At 39.0% G+C, this 21,810-nt stretch overlaps 1 protein-coding gene across 1 annotated transcript in view; it reads left to right on the top strand.

Annotated features, from left to right (window-relative positions):
- LOC115218857 (V-type proton ATPase subunit B) overlaps positions 1–21,810 on the top strand; it is a 38,219-nt gene that overhangs the window by 10,231 nt on the left and 6,178 nt on the right. Inside the window, exons 2-11 of the mRNA XM_029788808.2 lie at positions 3,504–3,559; positions 7,515–7,613; positions 9,605–9,698; positions 10,839–10,916; positions 11,953–12,092; positions 14,295–14,399; positions 14,587–14,684; positions 16,199–16,322; positions 18,700–18,850; positions 21,408–21,490. Of these exons, the coding sequence (XP_029644668.1) occupies positions 3,504–3,559; positions 7,515–7,613; positions 9,605–9,698; positions 10,839–10,916; positions 11,953–12,092; positions 14,295–14,399; positions 14,587–14,684; positions 16,199–16,322; positions 18,700–18,850; positions 21,408–21,490 (1,028 nt within the window). The remainder of the gene's footprint in view (positions 1–3,503; positions 3,560–7,514; positions 7,614–9,604; positions 9,699–10,838; positions 10,917–11,952; positions 12,093–14,294; positions 14,400–14,586; positions 14,685–16,198; positions 16,323–18,699; positions 18,851–21,407; positions 21,491–21,810) is intronic.

The following is a 21,810-nucleotide window of genomic DNA, read 5'->3' as shown; positions in this document are numbered from 1 at the left end:
TTTTTCCCCAAATTTAAAGGTCAAAATCCCTAGTGCGTACAATATACGAGGTTAAAATTGAAAAATATTTTCTAAGCAATGTCTGAGTCTCTATTTGCTGTCTGGCAATGTTTATTCAGACGCATTTTGTGATGTCGGGTGCAAAAATACCTTAAGCTAAGCCTGAAAGCCATGAAGTCTTAAAAGAATCATCCATAACTTGCTGTAAGCAACATTTATTAAAATAAAAGTATTCAGAACACTGAATAACATGTAACAAAAACAATTTGTAAACATATTTACATTCCTATATAACAGTTAAGAACATCACCATTATTGTATTACGTATGCGTGGAAGCGTTTGTTCGACTAGGTGCTGCTGGCTTAATTATGCATGACTCAAGTTTGAAAAGGGGTACGTATTATACGCAAGGTTTAGGTTTTTCAGAGGTACAGCCCCCTAAAAATCCCCCGCGTATTATACTCAAGGGCGGACTATACTTGAAGATTTACGGTATGCCTCAGTGTACAGTGAACGTGTGTTTTCATTCAAATATTTATTTATTCGACATCTCTGAATGAAAATATACAGGACAATATGTTGAGAGGTTAAAGGAAGTCTTTTTAAGGACAAGTAGCGTTAAAAACACAGCATACTATCTGTATAAATACTTGTAGCTGGCTGTTGCCGCTTGTTTTGGAGGTAGAGGCATATGTGGTACTGGAGAACAGAAATAACCACAAAATATCAGTATTTGTCACTCTTGTTTGCTTCTGGGGTGATTTTGTTTTGCACAGCTTTGGAGTGTACTGTGTTTTTTTTCTTTTAACACTGTGCAATTTTAAAGGGGACCCTCATTACATAAAGTACTGTATCTTTGTGGCCTTTTAACACCCCACACACATTTCTGGTGCTCCATCATTTATTATGACAAGGGTTCCAGTTGATCCAATTAATGGAGCAACCTGCTTGGGAATTACTGTAGTTCCCAAGTGGGGGTTCAGCTTGACACGCAGTGTGACAAGGCTGGCTTTTTTGAATTACTGGTACAATCATTTTTGCCAGCTGAGTGGACTGGAGCAATGTGAAATAAAGTTCCTTGCTCAAGGACTCAACATACTACTGGGAATTGAACTCACAACCTTATGATTGTGAGCTGAATATGCTAGCTACAAAGCCGTGTGCCTGCACACACACACACTTGCACATACATTATGTGATATTGATAATGCTTATATTATTGAGCCACTTCTAACATGAAATTCAAATATATATTTATTTATTTATTTAAGCTGTCACTCAGAAACTGGTATGAATTGGTAGCATGTACCTTGTTTTCACTAATTGATTTAGGCGTGACCAGATATACACGCTTTCTTGCTTCCGGCTCAGTTGTTCTCAAACTGGGGTCTGTGGTCTCCTAGGGGAGTACAAAGCGATTTTAGTGGTACTGCAAAAGGATGCTGAGGTGTCATGAAAATGAGATAGTTTGAGATAGTTAAGTTTAAAAATTTCAAGACTTTTCCATTTTTCAAATGCTATCATCCTTTTTTTGCCATTGGCCCCAAAAACCCATGCTACTCCTACACACGCATTTGCTAATCACACTTGTGCATCAAGTGTGAGTGGCTGATGGAAAACATGTGCGTATAACAGTTGATCATGCATGGGCTGTCAGTATTTTTCGTTTCTCATTTGTTTTGTAACCAATTGTTCAACTGATTCCCCATATTTTCATGTGCATTTGTTGTATCCCAACGGGGCATTGTCTGGATTAAGTTGTGGGTCTATGGGCAGTGCGGTTCATAGCCTGGAAATTACAGTACATGAATGTATGTCATTTTCTTTCCGTTATATAAAATTCTGCATTTTATTGGGGACTGCAAATCATTGAAAAAACTGTAAGGGGACCAGCACGTACAATGTTTTGAAAAGTTTGAGAACTACTGTTCTAGGTGCAGTGGGACTGGAGGAAAGAGGGCTATAACATCACAAGGCTGGTGCTCATTTTCAGTCGAGTTGGCTGGGAGCAACATAAAAATTAGGCCCTTGTTCAAGGACACAACATACATCCCTGTTCAGGAATTCAACTCGTGATGTCATTGTTGTGAATCTAACACACTAATCACTAAAATATGTGCCTTATCTATCTGTCTAATCAACTATAGTGTTAACCCTGTAGCATTTAAACTGGCCATATCTGGCCCGAATAGTTTGTTTTATGTTCAAACTAGCCAGATCCAGCCTCTTACTCGTACCCTATAATGCCATTCTAAAAATAAACAATCACATCTTTGAAACCTTGAAGCTATGCGATAAAGCATGACTAATCCCTTAGCATTCAGATTATTCGGTCAAATGGAATCCTTTTACATTGTTTTGAATTATTTTGTTGCTTCAAAATGATGATGATGAGATTTTATATTTTTTGAATGACATTGAAGGGTAGGTGTGATAGGCCGGATCTGGTTGGTTTGAAAATAAAACGGCTAACATATTTTGGTTGGATATGACTGGTTTAAGTGCTTGCGGGTTAATTCAAAGCAATACGAACAAACAAACATTAAGTTTGCCAGAGTAATCTGAATGCTTGAGTTAAATCTGTGGTTTCTAACATTTTAACATTAAAACTCCCTTTTCACTCATCTCGACCCTATTTTTGCCGTAAATCAATGGGGTGTCTTTAACAATTGATATCCAGAGAAATATTTTTTGAAGTTATTTTCTAAATTTTATTCATCAGTGACTTAAGGGAACAAATGAATTAAGCATCAGCTATTTGGTGGGCAGGTGGTGCCGTGAATGAGACAGAGGCGAGTTCAAGTTTAGCTAAATCTGAAACTTGTGCAAAATTTTGCCAAGTCCTTATCTCCCCCCCCAAAAAAATTAACTACATTATCTTTTGCGGCCATGCTGTGGCACCACCTTGAATTTTTAGTTGGATGAAGGAATCGACCCCAGTACTTCTTTTTTAAGCCCAGTACTTGTTCTATTGATCTCTTTTGCTGAACTGCTAAGTGACAGGGATGCAAACACACCAACACTGCTTGTCAAGTGGTGGTGGTGGTGGGACACACACACATCTGTCTGTCTGTCTGTCTCTCTCAATCATGCATGGGTTGTTGCCAGTGCCACCTGACTGGCTCCCTGTGCCAGTGGGACGTAAAAAGTACCATCTGAATGTGGCTTTTTACGTCCCCTAGAAACACGTTGCCCTTCCTTATAGTCACACAGCAATACTTAATCCCCCATTGTAGCCACACAGTAACACAATAGCTTTAATTACTATTATGCAATGACATGACCCTTAACCCTTCTCTTATGGCACCACAGTGACCCTCCTCAGATCCCTGATAGAATACTGTTAGTCCAACTCCGCTTCTTTCTTGTCTATTAACACAAGGGCAAAAAACTGATTGCACTCAATGCTAAGATGAAAAACCTGATGTAAAACTTAAATTGCCTTATTTTGAAATACTTTTAATTCAGAGAAAATAACCCCATTATTATCTTCTATCTTTAGCTTACAAGACTGTCACTGGTGTAAATGGACCCCTTGTCATATTGGACGATGTCAAGGTAAGTACTTGTGAAAAATATTTTGATTGATATGTCCTTTCCTTTAAAAAATAAACCAACAAAAAAAAAACAAACAAAAAAAAACTTTTGTCCTGAGGGAAGAATAGTGCTTGTGGCTTTTAAAGGTCCCTTTTGACCCTGGCAAAATTGATATGGTTAATGACACAGTTTGATCATCTCTAAGTTGAATTTTGCAGGTGGGGAAAAAACAACGAAAAATCACGCCAGTGAGTGGAGGTAATTCTCCTGGGTTCTCCTTCTGGGTCAGAAGAATTGGAAGATGTTTGTGTGTGTGTGGAGGGGTGAGGTGATGATGGTGGAAGAAAAATAGAGTTTGGGTGACAGGAAGATGAGAAATTGGTGTGTTTAGTGGGCCTTAATGGGGATTTTATATAATCAGCTATGGCATTTGAATGGAGGCTTTTGTAATAATAATAATAATAATTGTGTACAGTGCTCAGGTGCACTACAACTCATCTAAAGTGTATATATAATCAGGTGTAGTTTCGGCAGATTTCGGAAAGCATGAGGGCCTTAAAAGATGCAGTGTCATGGCAGTCAACAACTGACGCAGGCAGTTTATTCCATGCTTGTGTTGAAAGAATAGACTAAAGAAAGGAGACAGTCATCTGTGGGCCTGAAGTTGTAGTGTTGTTTTGCCATATTTATAGTGGTTGGTGTAGGGTCACCGTTTGTGTATGTGTTATGGGAGAATCCTGAACACCCCCACGTGACTGAAAGTGGACTAATCGATTACAATAAATAAAAATTGAGTGAACTGTCAGTGGGGGTAGTTGATTGACAGTGTTAGTTTGACTGATATCACTCCTTGTGAAATATTCTTCTCACTGTCTGTGCAGTGTAAGATCTAGTGTTAGTTTGGGTATGTGCAGTTCACTTTGTTTTCTGTTTTTTTTTTTTTTTGTCATGCCAACAAATGGTCTCAAGCTGGACTTTAAATGAAGCATTGACACACACACACACACACACACACACACACACACACATATTGAAAGATACAGAAATAATTTTTTTTTATTATTCTCAAACACGTGATAATGCTAATGAAATAGTGTGAACAGGATGAGTTATCCATACATTGCAGAAAAATACATTACCGGCCAGCCACGAGACTCGAACTCACATCCCTGTGATTACGTGTCAAGGGCTTTCCCATTAACCCTTTCGTTTCCGTATTTATTTTGAGATGCTCTGTGTTTCTTTCTATTATTTTATATATAACAAAGAATTTAGTAAAATAATTTAGTTATCATTAAGCTAGTGTTAGGAACATAAATTGTGACTAAGGTTTGGTGGAAGATTTTAGTTTAAAAACTTAGGAAAACAAGACATTTGTACTACAGGCCTAGAGCCGGTTTCAGCCGAGTTGGTAATGAAAGGGTTAAGCCAAACTGCCCAGTAATGAATTCTGCAATTTTAGAACTTATTTAATGGTATAAATGATGCATGGGCATTTTATCTCTCTCTCCACTTGTACAGTGTACCCTAAGATGTCATCTCTCTCTCTTCTCCCTTGTCAATGGTTTTGCTATTACCATACTGCTAGTATCCTTGTAGCCTCTCCAACTTGTGCACTCCCTCACCTCAATCCTTACAGATGTTGCCATCCTCCCTCTTCCACTTCCCGCCCTGTATCCCCCCCCCCCCCCGGTACTGCTCCTACTTAGTTAGTTAATTTTTTGGCTCAAAAAGCAAAAAGCAAGGCCATGTAGGGGGACATGGAGTTATGTACAGGGTGATGTTCATATAAAGAGTTCAGGCCATTTGTGGTCAAGGGAGACTTTGAACCGAGTGGTCGTCGGCATCTTCACCATCTCGTCCGGCAGCTTATTCCACGGATCCGCAACCCGGATGGAGAAAGCCCCTCCCTTCGATTGTGATGAAATCGTCGCAGATAGAGCTTTTCGGAGTGACCCCGCAGCCAACGCTCTGGAGCAGGAGTGAAGAACAGCTCTTTCAAGAGGTTACACTTTCCACTTATGATGTTGTGAGCAAGAATGAGATCACCACGGCGTCGTCGTTTTTCTAGAGAATAAAGGTCGAGTGTCTTCAGCCTTTCTTCATAAGACAAATGCTTGAGACCAAGAACCATGCAGGTAGCCAGCTTCTGGACTCTTTCGAGATGCTGTATGTCTTGAGGTGCCACCTGGACACTTCGTCATCACTGTCATACCTCCTAGGAGATAGTTTTAACTCATTCCCTCTCATAAATGTGAGCAGTCGTGCAGCTCCACTACAAGAACCTGCTCTACCCTATCCTCTTTCCCCACACCTTAACCCTCACCGACCATACAGAAGCAGCATCCCCCCTCCCAGAGTCTATTGCCTTGCAAGCTTACAGGGTGATCTCAGTGGTGCTGGTGGCATGAAAAAAAGCCCCCAGTACACACTGTAAAGTGGTTGGCATCAGGAAGGGCACCAAGCTGTAGAAACCATGCAAGGCAGACACGGGAGTATGGTACAGTCTACAACTCTTTGAACCCTTGTCAAACCTTCCAACCTCTGCTAGCATGGGACATTGATGGTGAATGATGATGAGGAGTCAAGCTAGGTGGAAGAAACTGTCTGGATCAAAATTAACCAATAATAGGAAATGTCAGGGCCCAGAATAAGGTTTTAAGTTTTTCATTTTGGAAGAAAGTGTCTTACATGTCATCAAATATAGTAGTTGGTGTGGATCTTTACATGAGAACAACAGCATCATCATCATCATCATCATCATTTAACGTCTGTTTTCCATGCTGGCATGGGTTAGACTAGGCAGAAGACTGTACCAGGTTCCACTGTCTGTTTTGGCAAAGCTTTTACGGGTCAATGCCTTTCCCAACGCCAACCATGGGAGAGATAAGGATTTATTGTAATAGCCTTTAGATATGTTTTTAATGTATCTAGTGTTTATAGGTGTTTCAAAATGTTATAGAAATTGTGATAGATGTTAAGACACCCCGCAACATCACTCACAACTTAAGTAAAATTTCGAAACAACTACAAACACTAAAAGACTACAACTGTAAAATCTGACCCTTGTAATTCTTTTGGCTTTAGAAATAGCAGCCAAATTCCATGACATCACACAATGTCATCTTGAAAGGGGAAGGACACATTGGTCGAACCAGTCGTAAATATGGTCAGAAGGGGATTATCTTTGATAATTCGTCTGCTTGCTCCAGACTGATTCGAAGTTAAACAACAACTAATACTAAGATACAGTCAGGCAGTGTTTTGTTGTGTTGAGGTTGTGGTGTAGTTTCAATTACATTTATACAAATGCATATTTTGTGTTTTCCTCCTGTAAAAGTTGAAAAAAAAAAAAAAGAAAAACCTGTTGGCCTCTTTATAGGCTTCCCTCTCTCTCTTTCGGAGAGGCACAAGCACCTACATGCACATATACACACACGGTAGTAACTTTCGCCTGCCGAATTCAATCACCAAAGCATTGGTCGGCTCGGGGCTATAGCGGAAGACACCTACACAAAGTGCCATGCAGTGGGACTGAACCCGAAACCATGTAGCTAGGAAGCAAGCTCCCTAACCACACAGCCATGCCTGCGCCTACCCATGCCTGCGCCTACCCATGCCTGCGCCTACTTCAGTTTTGTTAAATATTTGAAGGGCTTATAAATAAAATATTGATTTCAATTTTTGGCACAAGGCCAGCAACTATGGGTGAGGAGGTAAGTCGATTACATCAACCCTAGTGCTTAATTGGTGTTTGTTTTATTGACCCTGAAAGGGTGAAAGGCAAAGTCGACCTCAGCAGCATTTGAACTCAGAATGCTAAGCATTTTGCCCGGTCTGCTAACAATTCTGCCTGCTCACCAACTTGTGGATAAAATATTAAATACTTCTTACTTTCTTGTTTCCAATATCCACTCTCTCTCTCTCTCTGTCTCTCTCTCTCTCTGCTCACCAAATATTTTTTATTTTTTTCTAGTTTCCAAAATTTGCAGAAATTGTTCGTTTGACTTTAGCCGATGGCAGCACAAGAAGTGGTCAAGTGCTTGAAGTCAGTGGCTCCAAAGCTGTTGTCCAGGTGAGTAAAAGTTCTCTCTCTCTCTCTCTTCCAATATCCTCTAACATGAAACACCTTAAACATCTTACCTGTAAGACTAAAACTAAAGAATTTTTGAGTTAGCAATGGAGCCTGTGTTGTTACTCAATTTGCTAGAAATAACAGCCAAATTTCCTGAAATCTGATCATCATAAAAAAGGAAGAAGAACATATTACACAATTTAGTTCTTGTCAATGACTTTGATCATAGGCCTATTCGATCAGGACTATCCTTGGGCTAAACAGTAACAGTAACTGAAGTATTCTAAAGGTTTAACTATTATACTGTAAAATGATTTTTGTCCTTTGGTAGTAACTGTTATTTCTTATTTGCTTACCCCTAGAAAGTATGAAAATTGGCTAATATTTCCTTCAAACTTTGCCTTTGTTAGATTTATTCAAACCCCAAAGAACCCCTCTTAACACATGGCTATGATGCTCCCCCACCACTCCTTCTCATGATTAAAGATGCACATATTGTTAGTCGCTAAAGGACTTGCTGAAGTGGTTGAGGTCAAGCAACTGACAAGCAAATCTGTGGCATTGAGCAGAATATTTGCTATAACGATATTTCTGCTTCAGCAACTCAGCGCTGAATCTGTGTGAAGTATAATGGGAAATGGGTCAGTTTCAAACCATTGATGTCAAGGTCTCCAAAAGCAAAATTGGAAGGGAATAGAAGTCATTTCCTTCGATTTCTAAATAGAAACAGATGGGAAATAACACTTACTGACCAAAGAAAAAAAAAGACGTTACACTGTGTTAGTGTGTGTGTGTTTGTGTGTGTGTATGCATATACATTCACTTGTGTGTTCACATGTATGAATGTGTGTACACACTGATCTTCATGTGTGTGAGTGTGTGCATGCACATTCATTAACATGTATGTATGTACATACATTCTTCATGATCAGGAAGTAAGCTTATCAATCACACAGCTATATTTCTAACTGTCACAAAATAAAGCCCGATTCATCATCATCGTCATCGTTTAACATCCGTTCTCCATGCTAGCATGGGTTGGATGGTTCGACCAGGGATCTGGGAAGCCAGAAGGCTGCACCAGGCTCCAGTCTTATCTGGCAATGTTTCTACAGCTGGATGCCCTTCCTAACGCCAACCACTCTGTGAGTGTAGTGGGTGCTTTTTACGTGCCACTCGCACATTATAACAATATATTACAGTGATACAATGGAACAGAATATGAGTGACCAAGTTGTGGATATACAACAAAACACTTTGATACTATTACAGAATAAAAACAAATGAGATTGTAACAGTATCTGTATAGTTGCTGTTTAGCTGTAAGTCACTTTAGGATCAAAGATATTCCATTTCTGATCATTCTATCATACTAATATTTCTAGAATCATCATCATCATCATCGTTTAGAGTCCGCTTTCCAAGCTAGCATGGGTTGGATGGTTCAACTGGGGTCTGGGAAGCCAGAAGGTTATGCCAGGCCCAGTCTGATCTGGCAGTGTTTCTACAGCTGGATGCCCTTCCTAACGCTAACCACTCCGTGAGTGTAGTGGGTGCTTTTTACATGCCACCTGCACAGGTGCCAGACGAGGCTGGCAAACGGCCACGATCAGATGGTGCTGTTTATGTGCCACCGGCATGGGGGCCAGACGAGGCTGGCAATGGCCACAATCGGATGGTGCTTTTTACGTGCCACCGGCACATTATCTGATGTATTCTTCCAGTTTTTAAGATAGTAAGGTTTGTTTTGACAAAGATTTGGCTGTTATTTCTAGCTAGTCAAATGACAGCATAGAGGCTTCCTTTTTAGCTTTACAATATGTGTGCCAAATAATTACCATGAATCTACTGCAAAGCAGTTGTTTAAGTTTCATTATTTGATCTCAGCTCAAATCCCTTGCCAAACAACAGATATGATTTGGTTTGATCTGAAATATATATCATTCAAATGAAAAACTAATTAATATATTTTCTTTGAACTGTAACTACAGGTGTTTGAAGGAACATCAGGAATTGATGCTAAACACACAACCTGTGAGTTTACTGGCGACATTCTTAGGATGCCTGTTTCCGAAGACATGTTAGGTGAGTGAGGGTTCTTCTTGATAAAATGATATAAACTGCATGCTGATATCAAATACCTCGAAGGTGGCGAGCTGAAAGAATTGTTAGCACGCCGGGCGAAATGCTTAGCGGTATTTCGTCTGCCGCTACGTTCTGAGTTCAAATTCCGCCAAGGTCGACTTTGCCTTTCATCCTTTTGGGGTCGATAAATTAAGTACCAGTTACACACTGGGGTCGATGTAATCGACTTAATACCTATGTCTGTCCTTGTTTGTCCCCTCTGTGTTTAGCCCCTGGTGGGTAATAAAGAAATAGGTATTTGATTTCATACTCTTTTACATTTGAAGTTTACGTTACCATTCAGCCTTTCCAATCCAAGTAACAATCTAGCATTGAATTTCCTACATTCCTTATCTTATTCATGTGTGGACTTCACAGATAAATATGTAAATTTTTAGATCTATCCAACCCATATTTTCATAACAGCCCAGATGTAATAAAAACCAGTTTCACTGATATTAAGAATTCTATTTATTATTGTTTCAGTATTTAAAACTCTTTGGTAATATCAGTTCAGCATTATGTTAACAGACATGTTGACATAAATGTAAACATGTCTCTCTTTGTCAGTGGTCCTCAAACAGGGTCTGTGTGGCCCTTGTTTGGTGATGGTGGGATATATTAAATTTTCTAGTTAAAATCAATGCATGATAAATTGATTATACTTCTACAATACATGAAATACTTTTGCAGTTTTTCAAAATACAATTCCTAATAATATCTATTTATAAAAAATATAATAAAAACTTTTAACCCTTTTGATACCAACCCAGCTGAAACCGGTTTTGGCTCTGGCTGCAAATGTCTTGTTTTCATAATTTTTGAATTAAAATCTTCCACCAAACCTTAATCACAATTTATGTTCCTAACACTAGCTTAATGATAACTAAGTTATTTTACTAAATTCTTTGTTATATTTAAAGTAATTGAAAGAAACTCAGAGCATCTAAAAATAAATGCAGTAATGAAAGGGTTAAAATATATAATAGAGAAACAATTCTTAACCCTTTTGATACCAACCTGGCTGAAAAACTGGCTCTGGCTCTGTAGTACAAATGTCTTGTTTTCATAAATTTGATCATTCCTTTATCTCTGTTACAGGTCGTGTTTTTAATGGTTCTGGAAAGCCAATTGACAAAGGTCCTGGAGTCCTTGCTGAGGATTTCTTGGATATTCAGGGTATGCACTGCTTTTACAAATTTTATATTATGTTGTTAATCAGGAGTTTTTTTATTGAGCCAAATGTATTTATACAAACTAGTCTATTAACAGGCAGTCGTTAATTTGTTCAAAATGTAAGATTTGTTCTGGCTGGCTGCTCTGTGAGTTCAAATTCTGCCAAGGTCAACCTAACCTTCCATCCACTTGGGGGTCAGTAAAATAAAATAACAATTTCAAGGAGGCGGATTGGTGGAATTGTTGGAGCTAAACAATGTCTGGTGTGGTTATGTGTGTGTGTGTGTGTGTGTGTTGGGGGGGGGGGAGGTAAGAAACTTGCTTCCTAACCATGCCTGTGGTTTTGGGCTTAGTCCCATTGGGCAAGCATTTTATTATAGCCCCCAGGCTAACCAAAGTCTTGTGAATGGATTTTGGTAGATAGAAACTGAAAGAATTGAAGCGTACAGTATTATATATCCATTACAGCTGGTCTTACTAATCAGTTTTGCACTGGGTGTTAGATAATACCCCAATTGTGTAACCCTGTGCTCATCAGAGCTGTCAGCTACAGAAAAAAATATGGCAGCTACTCTCTGTTATTGGTTTGTGGTTGCTGTGAGAAAGATGAAACTTTTTGGTTGAGATCTTCAGTTTGCATATAACTTCCTTCTTTTCTTTCTCTCACAAGTCTCAGAGAAGTTGAAAAAAAAAAGGATCATGTGTGCTGCCCCATCCTTTTTGACTAAGCTAGGTGGGGGGAAAAATTTACAGAATAACCAAGAATTTAGAGGAATCTAGTGAAATAATGGCATTCCAGTCATGACCACCCCATTACTCTAGTGGGTAAATATAGAACTGCATTATGTAATTTGTACTTCCTTTTTATAAGACTGTTGGGTGTGATTGAAGGAAGTTTAGCAGTTATTTCTAGCATAAATGTAGAGACACCCTCATTAGTTCAGTGTTGTTTCAGTTATTGTTGGGAATGAAGTTGGATTTATTATTTTTTTTTCTGTGCAGTTAATTGTTATATTTTCTCTCCCTTTTACCTGATAAGGTCAACCAATTAACCCTTGGTCTCGTATTTACCCTGAGGAAATGATACAGACAGGTATTTCAGCCATTGACACAATGAATTCAATTGCCCGTGGGCAGAAGATTCCCATCTTTTCAGCTGCTGGTCTACCACATAACGAGGTATTGATCTTTTATTTTATATTTTTTTTGTGTGTGTGTGTGTGTGTGTGCGTGTGTGCTTTTTTCAATTCTTTTACTGTTATTGTTTCTTATTTCTTTACTGCCCACAAGGGGCTACACACAGAGGGGACAAACGGATTAAATTGATTACATCGACCCCAGTGCGTAGCTGGTACTTATTTAATCGATCCCGAAAGGATGAAAGGCAAAGTCGACCTCGGTCAGAATTTGAACTCAGAATGTAACGGCAGACGAAATACCACTAAGCATTTCGCCCGGCGTGCTAATGATTCTGCCAGCTTGCCGCCTTTTACTGTTATTTGTTCCATCATTGGACTGTGGCCATAGTGGCACACCACTTTCAAGTGTTTCATTTAATTATTTATACTCATTTCCTCAAACGGCTTAACTTAAGATTTACCTACCTTATGTGATGCAACTACCATTACACTGGGATACCCAGACAGCTGGGCTTCAGCACAGTTTCTGTTTACTAAATTTAATTCACATGGCATTGTTTAATATAAGGCTATAGTATAAGATGCCCTGGAATAAAATTTGAGTTTGGAAGTTGACTTTGGGTTCTGTTTAGTCAACACAGGTTGACCACAAGGGATATTCTGTGGGCTGTGGCAGAGAAAAAGGTTATGTTACACTGACTTGATGGAATTGGAGACAAGCATGCATGTAGTCTTTTAAGTCATTTGACTGTGGCCATGCTGGGGCACTACCTTCAAGGGATTCTAGTTGAATATATTGAGACTGGTACTTTGATAGCTATTTTATCAAATGTTGGGGAAATGCAAACATTTAAACTTTGACTTAAACAGCAGGGTTTACCAAAATATCACAAGGTATTTTTGATTGACATTTTGTTTGTGATGCTGGTAGTCTTGGCCCATATATATATATATTATATATATATATATATATATATATATATATATATATATGTATGTATGTGTCTTCTTGTAATGGCATTCACCCAGGAGGGGTTAAAACGGCTTCTATTGAGTTCACCACATTATGGGTCAAAGCAGTCCATGCACATCTGTTAGCAGCCGATTCTTCAGCGTGTTGAAGCCACTCCTGGTTCCAGCAAAGAATGCTAAGGACTTGAGGGCTGGAAACAAGCTCTGTATTTACTTTGACTGTCATGAGCCATGTTTTCAGTTGACCACCTCTCCGCTTATGCCATCCCAGGGGAAGATCCGATAGTTTTGTGCTCTGGACAAGCTCATCATGGGGGCGCTGCAACATGTGTGTGTGGGTGTGTGTGTAGTGTAGTATTTGTGTGTGTTTGTATTATTAGTCATGAGCAAACTGCAGTTGCAGGACTTTCCGAATGGCATGCCTAATGAAATACTACCTTGAGCAATTTTAGTGTTGTGGCCCTCTTGGTGATGAGATATGCCTCATGTGGCCCTCTTGGTGATGAGCCATGCCTCATGCAGCCCACTTCTTGCAAAAGGTTGTCTTTACCTGGTGTGTGAGTGTGTGTATAAATATAGACATACACACATACCTGCACGTGTGCACACACACACACAACCTGTTTATGTGTGTTTTTATTCGTTTGTATGGTTTGGATTCTCCACCACAGCAATCTGCCTGTTACAGTCCCTTGTCAACTCCTTTGCAAAGTTCAGCACCAAGGGAATAGCTTTCACCTTGTCCTCCTTGGTCTTTCTATATATGTAGACACATCTGATTGGTTTGCTTACACAGTTTCCTCTGCCTAATTTCCTTCATAAGGTATAGGTTAACTCAAGGCTACTATAAAATATACAGCTAATACAGGTTGACTGGGGAATTCTTAACCACTTTTGCACACATTCAGTATCACACAGAATCAAATCTCTCTGAGTTCCACTTGCTCAAAATAACAGCCAGATCTCTCTCAAATGACATGTTGCTGCCTTAGAAAGAAAAGAGGATACAGTAAATAATGCCATTCTGATATACAAATAAACAGGTTTGGTCATGGTTAGAATGTCTTTGACCACAGATCTGGTTGATCAAGAGTTATCACTGCTGCTCTATCAACATGACTTTCTGTCAAACTATTAAACATTATAAAAAAAAACTCACAAGAAATAAAAAAAAATATATATAGATGCAATAAAATGAATGCCATTGATTACTAGAATCGACCTTGATTTTTATTCCTGAAATAATTACAACCATTGCTTTGTATTTCAGATTGCTGCTCAGATCTGTCGTCAAGGTGGTTTAGTGAAGCTGCCTGGTAAAAGTATTATGGATGATCATGAAGACAACTTTGCCATTGTGTTCGCTGCTATGGGTGTAAGTGTTTCAGCTTAATTATCTTCGTGTTTTTAATTGCATTTACTGAATATTTACTCACTACTCTACTCTAGTGTATTAATTAGAGGTAATGGTTTCAACTTTACTCGGAGTTTGAATGTCATTGTGTGGCCTTTGCTTATATGAGGTGATGCTAAATCTTTTGAAATCTCATTCTCTTTTTCAGGTCAACATGGAAACTGCTCGATTCTTTAAACAGGACTTTGAAGAAAATGGTTCCATGGAAAATGTGTGTCTTTTCTTAAATTTGGCCAATGACCCCACGTAAGTACTATTTCGTCATGTGATATATAATGTTCACAACTCATCTTTTTCCAGAGGATATGAATGTTGGTCAGTACTTCCATGAAGGTACAGGTCTTTAGTTAAAATCCCAGGTAAATCCAGGTGATATTTTGGCAGTATTTTGAATGATGTATGCATATTGTAAATGTTTTTATAGAGCGAGAAAGTAAGATAGACATAAATGGATTTTGTGAGTGGATGTGTACAGAAGAGAGAGGAAGATAGGGGTAAAAGGGTAAAAATAAGAATAAAAATAGAATAAAAGTAAAGGTAATGATAAAGATATAAATTGGTTTTGTGAGAGAGAAGAGAAAGGAAATTTATGATTAGTGTGTGCACAAATCTTGTATAAAATTTTTCTTTTGACAAAAGTATGTATATATGTATGGGTTCAGTCCCACCGCGTGGCACCTTGGGCAAGTGTCTTCTACTATAGCCTCGGGCCGACCAAAGAACTTGTGAGTGGATTTGGTAGACAGAAACTGAAAGAAGCCCGTCGTATATATATATATATGCGTTTGTCTGTGTTTGTCCCCCTAGCATTGCTTGACAACCGATGCTGGTGTGTTTATGTCCCCGTTACTTAGCAGTTCGGCAAAAGAGATCGATAGAATAAGTACTGGGCTTACAAAAGAATAGGTCCTGGGGTCGAGTTGTTCGATTAAAGGCAGTGCTCCAGCATGGCCGCAGTCAAATGACTGAAACAAGTAAAAGAGTAAAGAGTATATGCTGACTATGTAGATTGTACTGGATATTAAGCATGTGTACTCTGAAAGTATGATAAATAAATAAATCAGTTACTATATTGTTTTAAGCAACCAGCCTTTTGTGTGCACGTAAATTTGTTTTGTGTTCTGGTTGTAAAACTAGTGATGGCGTATTGTATGTCTCTCTTTTAGTAGGGTTGTAGTACTTGAAGGTTTTTCGTGAGCCTTGTGTTGTGAATGTCACACTATTATATGATGGTGGAGGCGCAATGGCCCAGTGGTTAGGGCAGCGGACTCGCGGTCATAGGATCGCGGTTTCGATTCCCAGACCGGGCGTTGTGAGTGTTTATTGAGCGAAAACACCTAAAGCTCCACGAGGCTCCGGCAGGGGATGGTGGTGATCCCTGCTGTACTCTTTCACCACAACTTTCTCTCACTCTTACTTCCTGTTTCTGTTGTACCTGTATTTCAAGGGGCCGGCCTTGTCACTCTCTGTGTCACGCTGAATATCCCCGAGAACTACGTTAAGGGTACACGTGTCTGTGGAGTGCTCAGCCACTTACACGTTAATTTCACGAGCAGGCTGTTCCGTTGATTTGGATCAACCGGAACCCTCGTCGTCGTAACCGACGGAGTGCTTCCACACAGTACTTGAATGTTTTTTGTGAGCCTTGTGTTGTGAATGTCACACTATTTCATGATGGATGTGCCATACGCGGCACGGGAACAGATGGCTCTTGCTGCTTCCTCTTCTCTATCTGGTCATCTTTCTGTATTGTTTTGCAGCATTGAACGTATCATCACACCAAGGATTGCACTGACCACAGCTGAGTATCTGGCCTACCAATGTGACAAACACGTTCTGGTCATCCTCACCGACATGACATCATACGCTGAAGCTCTTCGAGAGGTGAGTTTCTTCAGGGAGTCAGATACACACATTGAAAGTAGTGGTGGGTGTTTTTGTTTAGAGCCTAAGTCATTCGTGATGGTGCAGACGGATGAGAAAAGGTATTCCAACCATAACAGTTTCACTTTTCTTTCTGAAGAATAGTCTATCTTAAATTTCGTTTTTGGATTTGGTTTGCAAGATTCTTTATATGAGTTCGTGTGTTGAAGCATATTCTGTTGTGTCTGGGGAGAGTCATTTTCTTTTTGTGACTTATAATGTAACACACTCACTGGTAAAATTTCTACTTATTTCTTATTTTTATTTTTAAATAAGAAATAAGTGGAAATTTTGCCGATGAGTGTGTTACATTATAAGGCACAAAAAGAAAATGACTCTCCCCAGACACAACAGTGTAACTTAAACTATATTAGCTAAATGCCTCCTTCCTTTTTTAAGATGATAGAATGCGATTTGAGGGGTACTTGGCTACTGTTTCTAGTAAAGTTGTATGTCCACATAGAGGGTATGTTGTTTAACTCAGATTGGCTCTGATTAAGTAGAAACAAGGTGACAGGCATTCCAGCTATGACAGTCCCATCTTATTTTCTGTTTTGTATATCAGAAATTACATCAGCTGATTTTTCCTTTTCTGTTTTTTGAAGCTGTAGGATGTCATTTTAGGGAGATTTAGCTGATATTTTTAGCAGGTGGAGTGATCACATAGATTTTCCCACTGGTTCAGTGTGTAAGGGTTGTTTTGAGAAGAGTGAAATGTGGGGTATTTGTGAGAAAAGGAAAATAGGAAGCCAGGGAAGCGAAGTAGGGTGTTTTCCATTTTCTGTTTGTGAGAAATCTTTGACCTCAGCTAGAAAGAGACAGTAGTTCAAATACAGAGGCCAATCAGATTATGGCCTCAGAAGATATGTATATACCTGGCTTAGGGTTTTTCACCTGTGCTGGTCAGTGTGTACATACATATCATCATCTAACGTCCATCTTCCATGCATGCATGGGTAGGACGGTTGACAGGATGTGGCCAGGTAGAAAAACTACCCTAGGCTACTGTGTCTGTTTTGATGGATTTTACAGCTGGGTGCCCTTCCTAAACCTAAATCTATCACAAAATTTAAAAACGTTTACATGTTTTAGGATTCAGGTATATTTTCAATCACCAAAACATATTCTCCTATATATATATATATATATATATATATACACATATATATACCAGCGCTGCGTATATGTGCTTACATTTTTGTAGGCGCGGGCATGGCTGTGTGGTTAGGGAGCTTGCTTCCTAGCTACATGGTTTCAGGTTCAGTCCCACTGCATGGCACTTTGGGCAAGTGTCTTCTGCTATAGCCCCGAGCCGACCGAAGCTTTGTGATTGAATTCGGTAGGCGGAAGTTACTGCCGTGTGTATATATGTGCGTGTAGGTGCTCAGTACCTCTCCGAAAGAGAGTGAGGGATATATATGTCCAGCCTGTGCTAGCACAGAAAACGGACATTAAATGATGATGATATATATATATATCTTGACTGTATAAATCTGTGCTGCCTCACTTAGTGCTTTTCACCTTTGTTGGCCACAACAAGTGAAAGACATACTTGATAACAAACTGGTGTTACTCTCTCACACAGTTGTGTCTGTCCAAATATATTCCTGAAAATACTCAGGTGCAAGGCCTCAGTGTCTTTAACATTGATCAAAATATGTAAGCAGTTGCTGAGAGATCCTGCTACAGATTGACAATGTGGATAGTATATGGGTTTAAAGGTTGTATATTGAAAAAAACATGATGGGAGCTGAAGGCTGATTTCGTTTTTGATCAGAACAGGCTTTGATGAAGGAAAATGAGTTTCTATGAAGGTTTTCTATTTTGTTAACCTCTTGTTTCTTTTTCCTCAAAGAAGCATTGGGCCCACACTTTCAAACAAACTCTCTTTTCTTCTCTCAATACACTTTTCAAGTGTATACATTATTTTTTAGAATTTTTTCTCCTACATATTTTTCTAATCACATCTTACAAAAGAGAAAGATCAGGGTTATGAGGAGCAAAAGTGGTGAGGTCTGATCTTAAGATGCTGGGCCTCACTAAGATCATGACGGACCACAACAAATGGAGAGATGCTGTGTTAAAACAGACTTGTCTAATCTATGGAAAAGTGGACATAAAAATAGCACATACACACTTTTATGCACATACTCCCCCTCTTCTCATATTGTACTGCTCTCTCTTTGCCTTGACATCCTGTGTTTCTTCCCTGTCTCTCCACATATAAGACACCCTTCTTGCTCTCCTCATCCTGTCCATCAACCCAACTCAACTTCCGCTCCATCTCTCCCCTCATCCTCACCAATGTGGCTGACCATACCATTCTGTTGTATTTCAGGTTTCAGCAGCCAGAGAAGAAGTGCCTGGGCGACGTGGTTTCCCCGGTTACATGTACACTGATCTGGCTACCATCTACGAGAGGGCTGGTCGAGTTGAGGGTCGCAATGGCTCCATCACACAAATTCCTATTCTTACTATGCCTAATGATGGTAGGTTGAACTGCTGGGCAGGGACAGACAACTTTTTTGGTTCTATATATTTCAATGTTATTAATGGTAACCTGGTGCTGTGTGTGTGTATTTAAAAAATTTTTTTTATATGACAACTGTTAACCAAGTGACTTGATCTGAGATCGTGTGTTGAAGCAAAAACAACTGCTGCATGGACGGTATTTATAAGCCATTTAAAAACACACAAAAACCGTTAGATACACTCCAACATTTAAATTTAATTTGTGTCAAAATATTTTCATTGCGACCTGTTGACTGACAAAATTCTGTGCAGCACAGAATTTTGTCAGTGAACAGGTTGTGGTTTCAAAGCAACAAAAATATTTTGACAGAAATAAAATTTAAATGTAGAAGTGTATCTAACGGTTTTTGTGTGTTTTTAAATGGCTTATAGATACCCGTCCACACTGCAAGTGTGTGTGTGTGTGTGTATATATATATATATATATATATATATATATATATATAATATATATATATATACACATATATATACCAGCGCTGCGTATATGTGCTTACATTTTTGTAGGCGCGGGCATGGCTGTGTGGTTAGGGAGCTTGCTTCCTAGCTACATGGTTTCAGGTTCAGTCCCACTGCATGGCACTTTGGGCAAGTGTCTTCTGCTATAGCCCCGAGCCGACCGAAGCTTTGTGATTGAATTCGGTAGGCGGAAGTTACTGCCGTGTGTATATATGTGCGTGTAGGTGCTCAGTACCTCTCCGAAAGAGAGTGAGGGATATATATGTCCAGCCTGTGCTAGCACAGAAAACGGACATTAAATGATGATGATATATATATATATCTTGACTGTATAAATCTGTGCTGCCTCACTTAGTGCTTTTCACCTTTGTTGGCCACAACAAGTGAAAGACATACTTGATAACAAACTGGTGTTACTCTCTCACACAGTTGTGTCTGTCCAAATATATTCCTGAAAATACTCAGGTGCAAGGCCTCAGTGTCTTTAACATTGATCAAAATATGTAAGCAGTTGCTGAGAGATCCTGCTACAGATTGACAATGTGGATAGTATATGGGTTTAAAGGTTGTATATTGAAAAAAACATGATGGGAGCTGAAGGCTGATTTCGTTTTTGATCAGAACAGGCTTTGATGAAGGAAAATGAGTTTCTATGAAGGTTTTCTATTTTGTTAACCTCTTGTTTCTTTTTCCTCAAAGAAGCATTGGGCCCACACTTTCAAACAAACTCTCTTTTCTTCTCTCAATACACTTTTCAAGTGTATACATTATTTTTTAGAATTTTTTCTCCTACATATTTTTCTAATCACATCTTACAAAAGAGAAAGATCAGGGTTATGAGGAGCAAAAGTGGTGAGGTCTGATCTTAAGATGCTGGGCCTCACTAAGATCATGACGGACCACAACAAATGGAGAGATGCTGTGTTAAAACAGACTTGTCTAATCTATGGAAAAGTGGACATAAAAATAGCACATACACACTTTTATGCACATACTCCCCCTCTTCTCATATTGTACTGCTCTCTCTTTGCCTTGACATCCTGTGTTTCTTCCCTGTCTCTCCACATATAAGACACCCTTCTTGCTCTCCTCATCCTGTCCATCAACCCAACTCAACTTCCGCTCCATCTCTCCCCTCATCCTCACCAATGTGGCTGACCATACCATTCTGTTGTATTTCAGGTTTCAGCAGCCAGAGAAGAAGTGCCTGGGCGACGTGGTTTCCCCGGTTACATGTACACTGATCTGGCTACCATCTACGAGAGGGCTGGTCGAGTTGAGGGTCGCAATGGCTCCATCACACAAATTCCTATTCTTACTATGCCTAATGATGGTAGGTTGAACTGCTGGGCAGGGACAGACAACTTTTTTGGTTCTATATATTTCAATGTTATTAATGGTAACCTGGTGCTGTGTGTGTGTATTTAAAAAATTTTTTTATATGACAACTGTTAACCAAGTGACTTGATCTGAGATCGTGTGTTGAAGCAAAAACAACTGCTGCATGGACGGTATTTATAAGCCATTTAAAAACACACAAAAACCGTTAGATACACTCCAACATTTAAATTTAATTTGTGTCAAAATATTTTCATTGCGACCTGTTGACTGACAAAATTCTGTGCAGCACAGAATTTTGTCAGTGAACAGGTTGTGGTTTCAAAGCAACAAAAATATTTTGACAGAAATAAAATTTAAATGTAGAAGTGTATCTAATGGTTTTTGTGTGTTTTTAAATGGCTTATAGATACCCGTCCACACTGCAAGTGTGTGTGTGTGTGTGTATATATATATATATATATATAGACAGATCAGTAATGAGGAATTCAAATACAACAACAATCGTCTAAGGGACGTTCATAGTGAATATTGTTAATTTGACCCTCAAAGTAAAAAGTTATGAAGTGGAAGTTAAGAGTAAAAGTATGATGTATCAGATGCAAAGTTAAGAGAAGATGAGAAAGGAGGAGAAAAAAAGAGTTAGGAAAAGGGAGCCAGTAAAAAAAAAAAGAAAAGAAAAACCATTTATGTAAATAAGCATATTTTATTTTTCAGATATCACACATCCCATTCCTGATTTAACTGGGTACATCACAGAGGGACAGATTTATGTTGACCGTCAGTTACACAACAGACAGGTAAGCAATCCAACAACAGTAATTACTCTTGGGAAATGTTCCATATGCGTTAACCATTTTGTAATGAAAGGCTTTGTTTTGGATCTTCAACAGTAGATGTTTCTAGCTTGTTTAATTTTTGGTATGAACACAAGATGTCTTGGAAGACAAGTCTATGTTTTATTGAGAACAGAAGGATGAAGAATAATGATAATAACTTAAGATGTGTAAATAAATGGACCATGGTCGGAATTTTTCTGGTCAACAGGGTCGTTTGATCAACACAACTCCTCAGGTTCATTGAGTTAATGTGTAAGTGGCTGAGTATCCCACTGACATGG

This window comes from Octopus sinensis, linkage group LG14 (genome assembly GCF_006345805.1).
Source record: "Octopus sinensis linkage group LG14, ASM634580v1, whole genome shotgun sequence".
Taxonomy (NCBI): domain Eukaryota; kingdom Metazoa; phylum Mollusca; class Cephalopoda; order Octopoda; family Octopodidae; genus Octopus; species Octopus sinensis.
The sequence above is the reverse complement of the archived record's forward strand: the minus strand, read 5'-3'. Positions and strand labels throughout refer to the sequence as shown.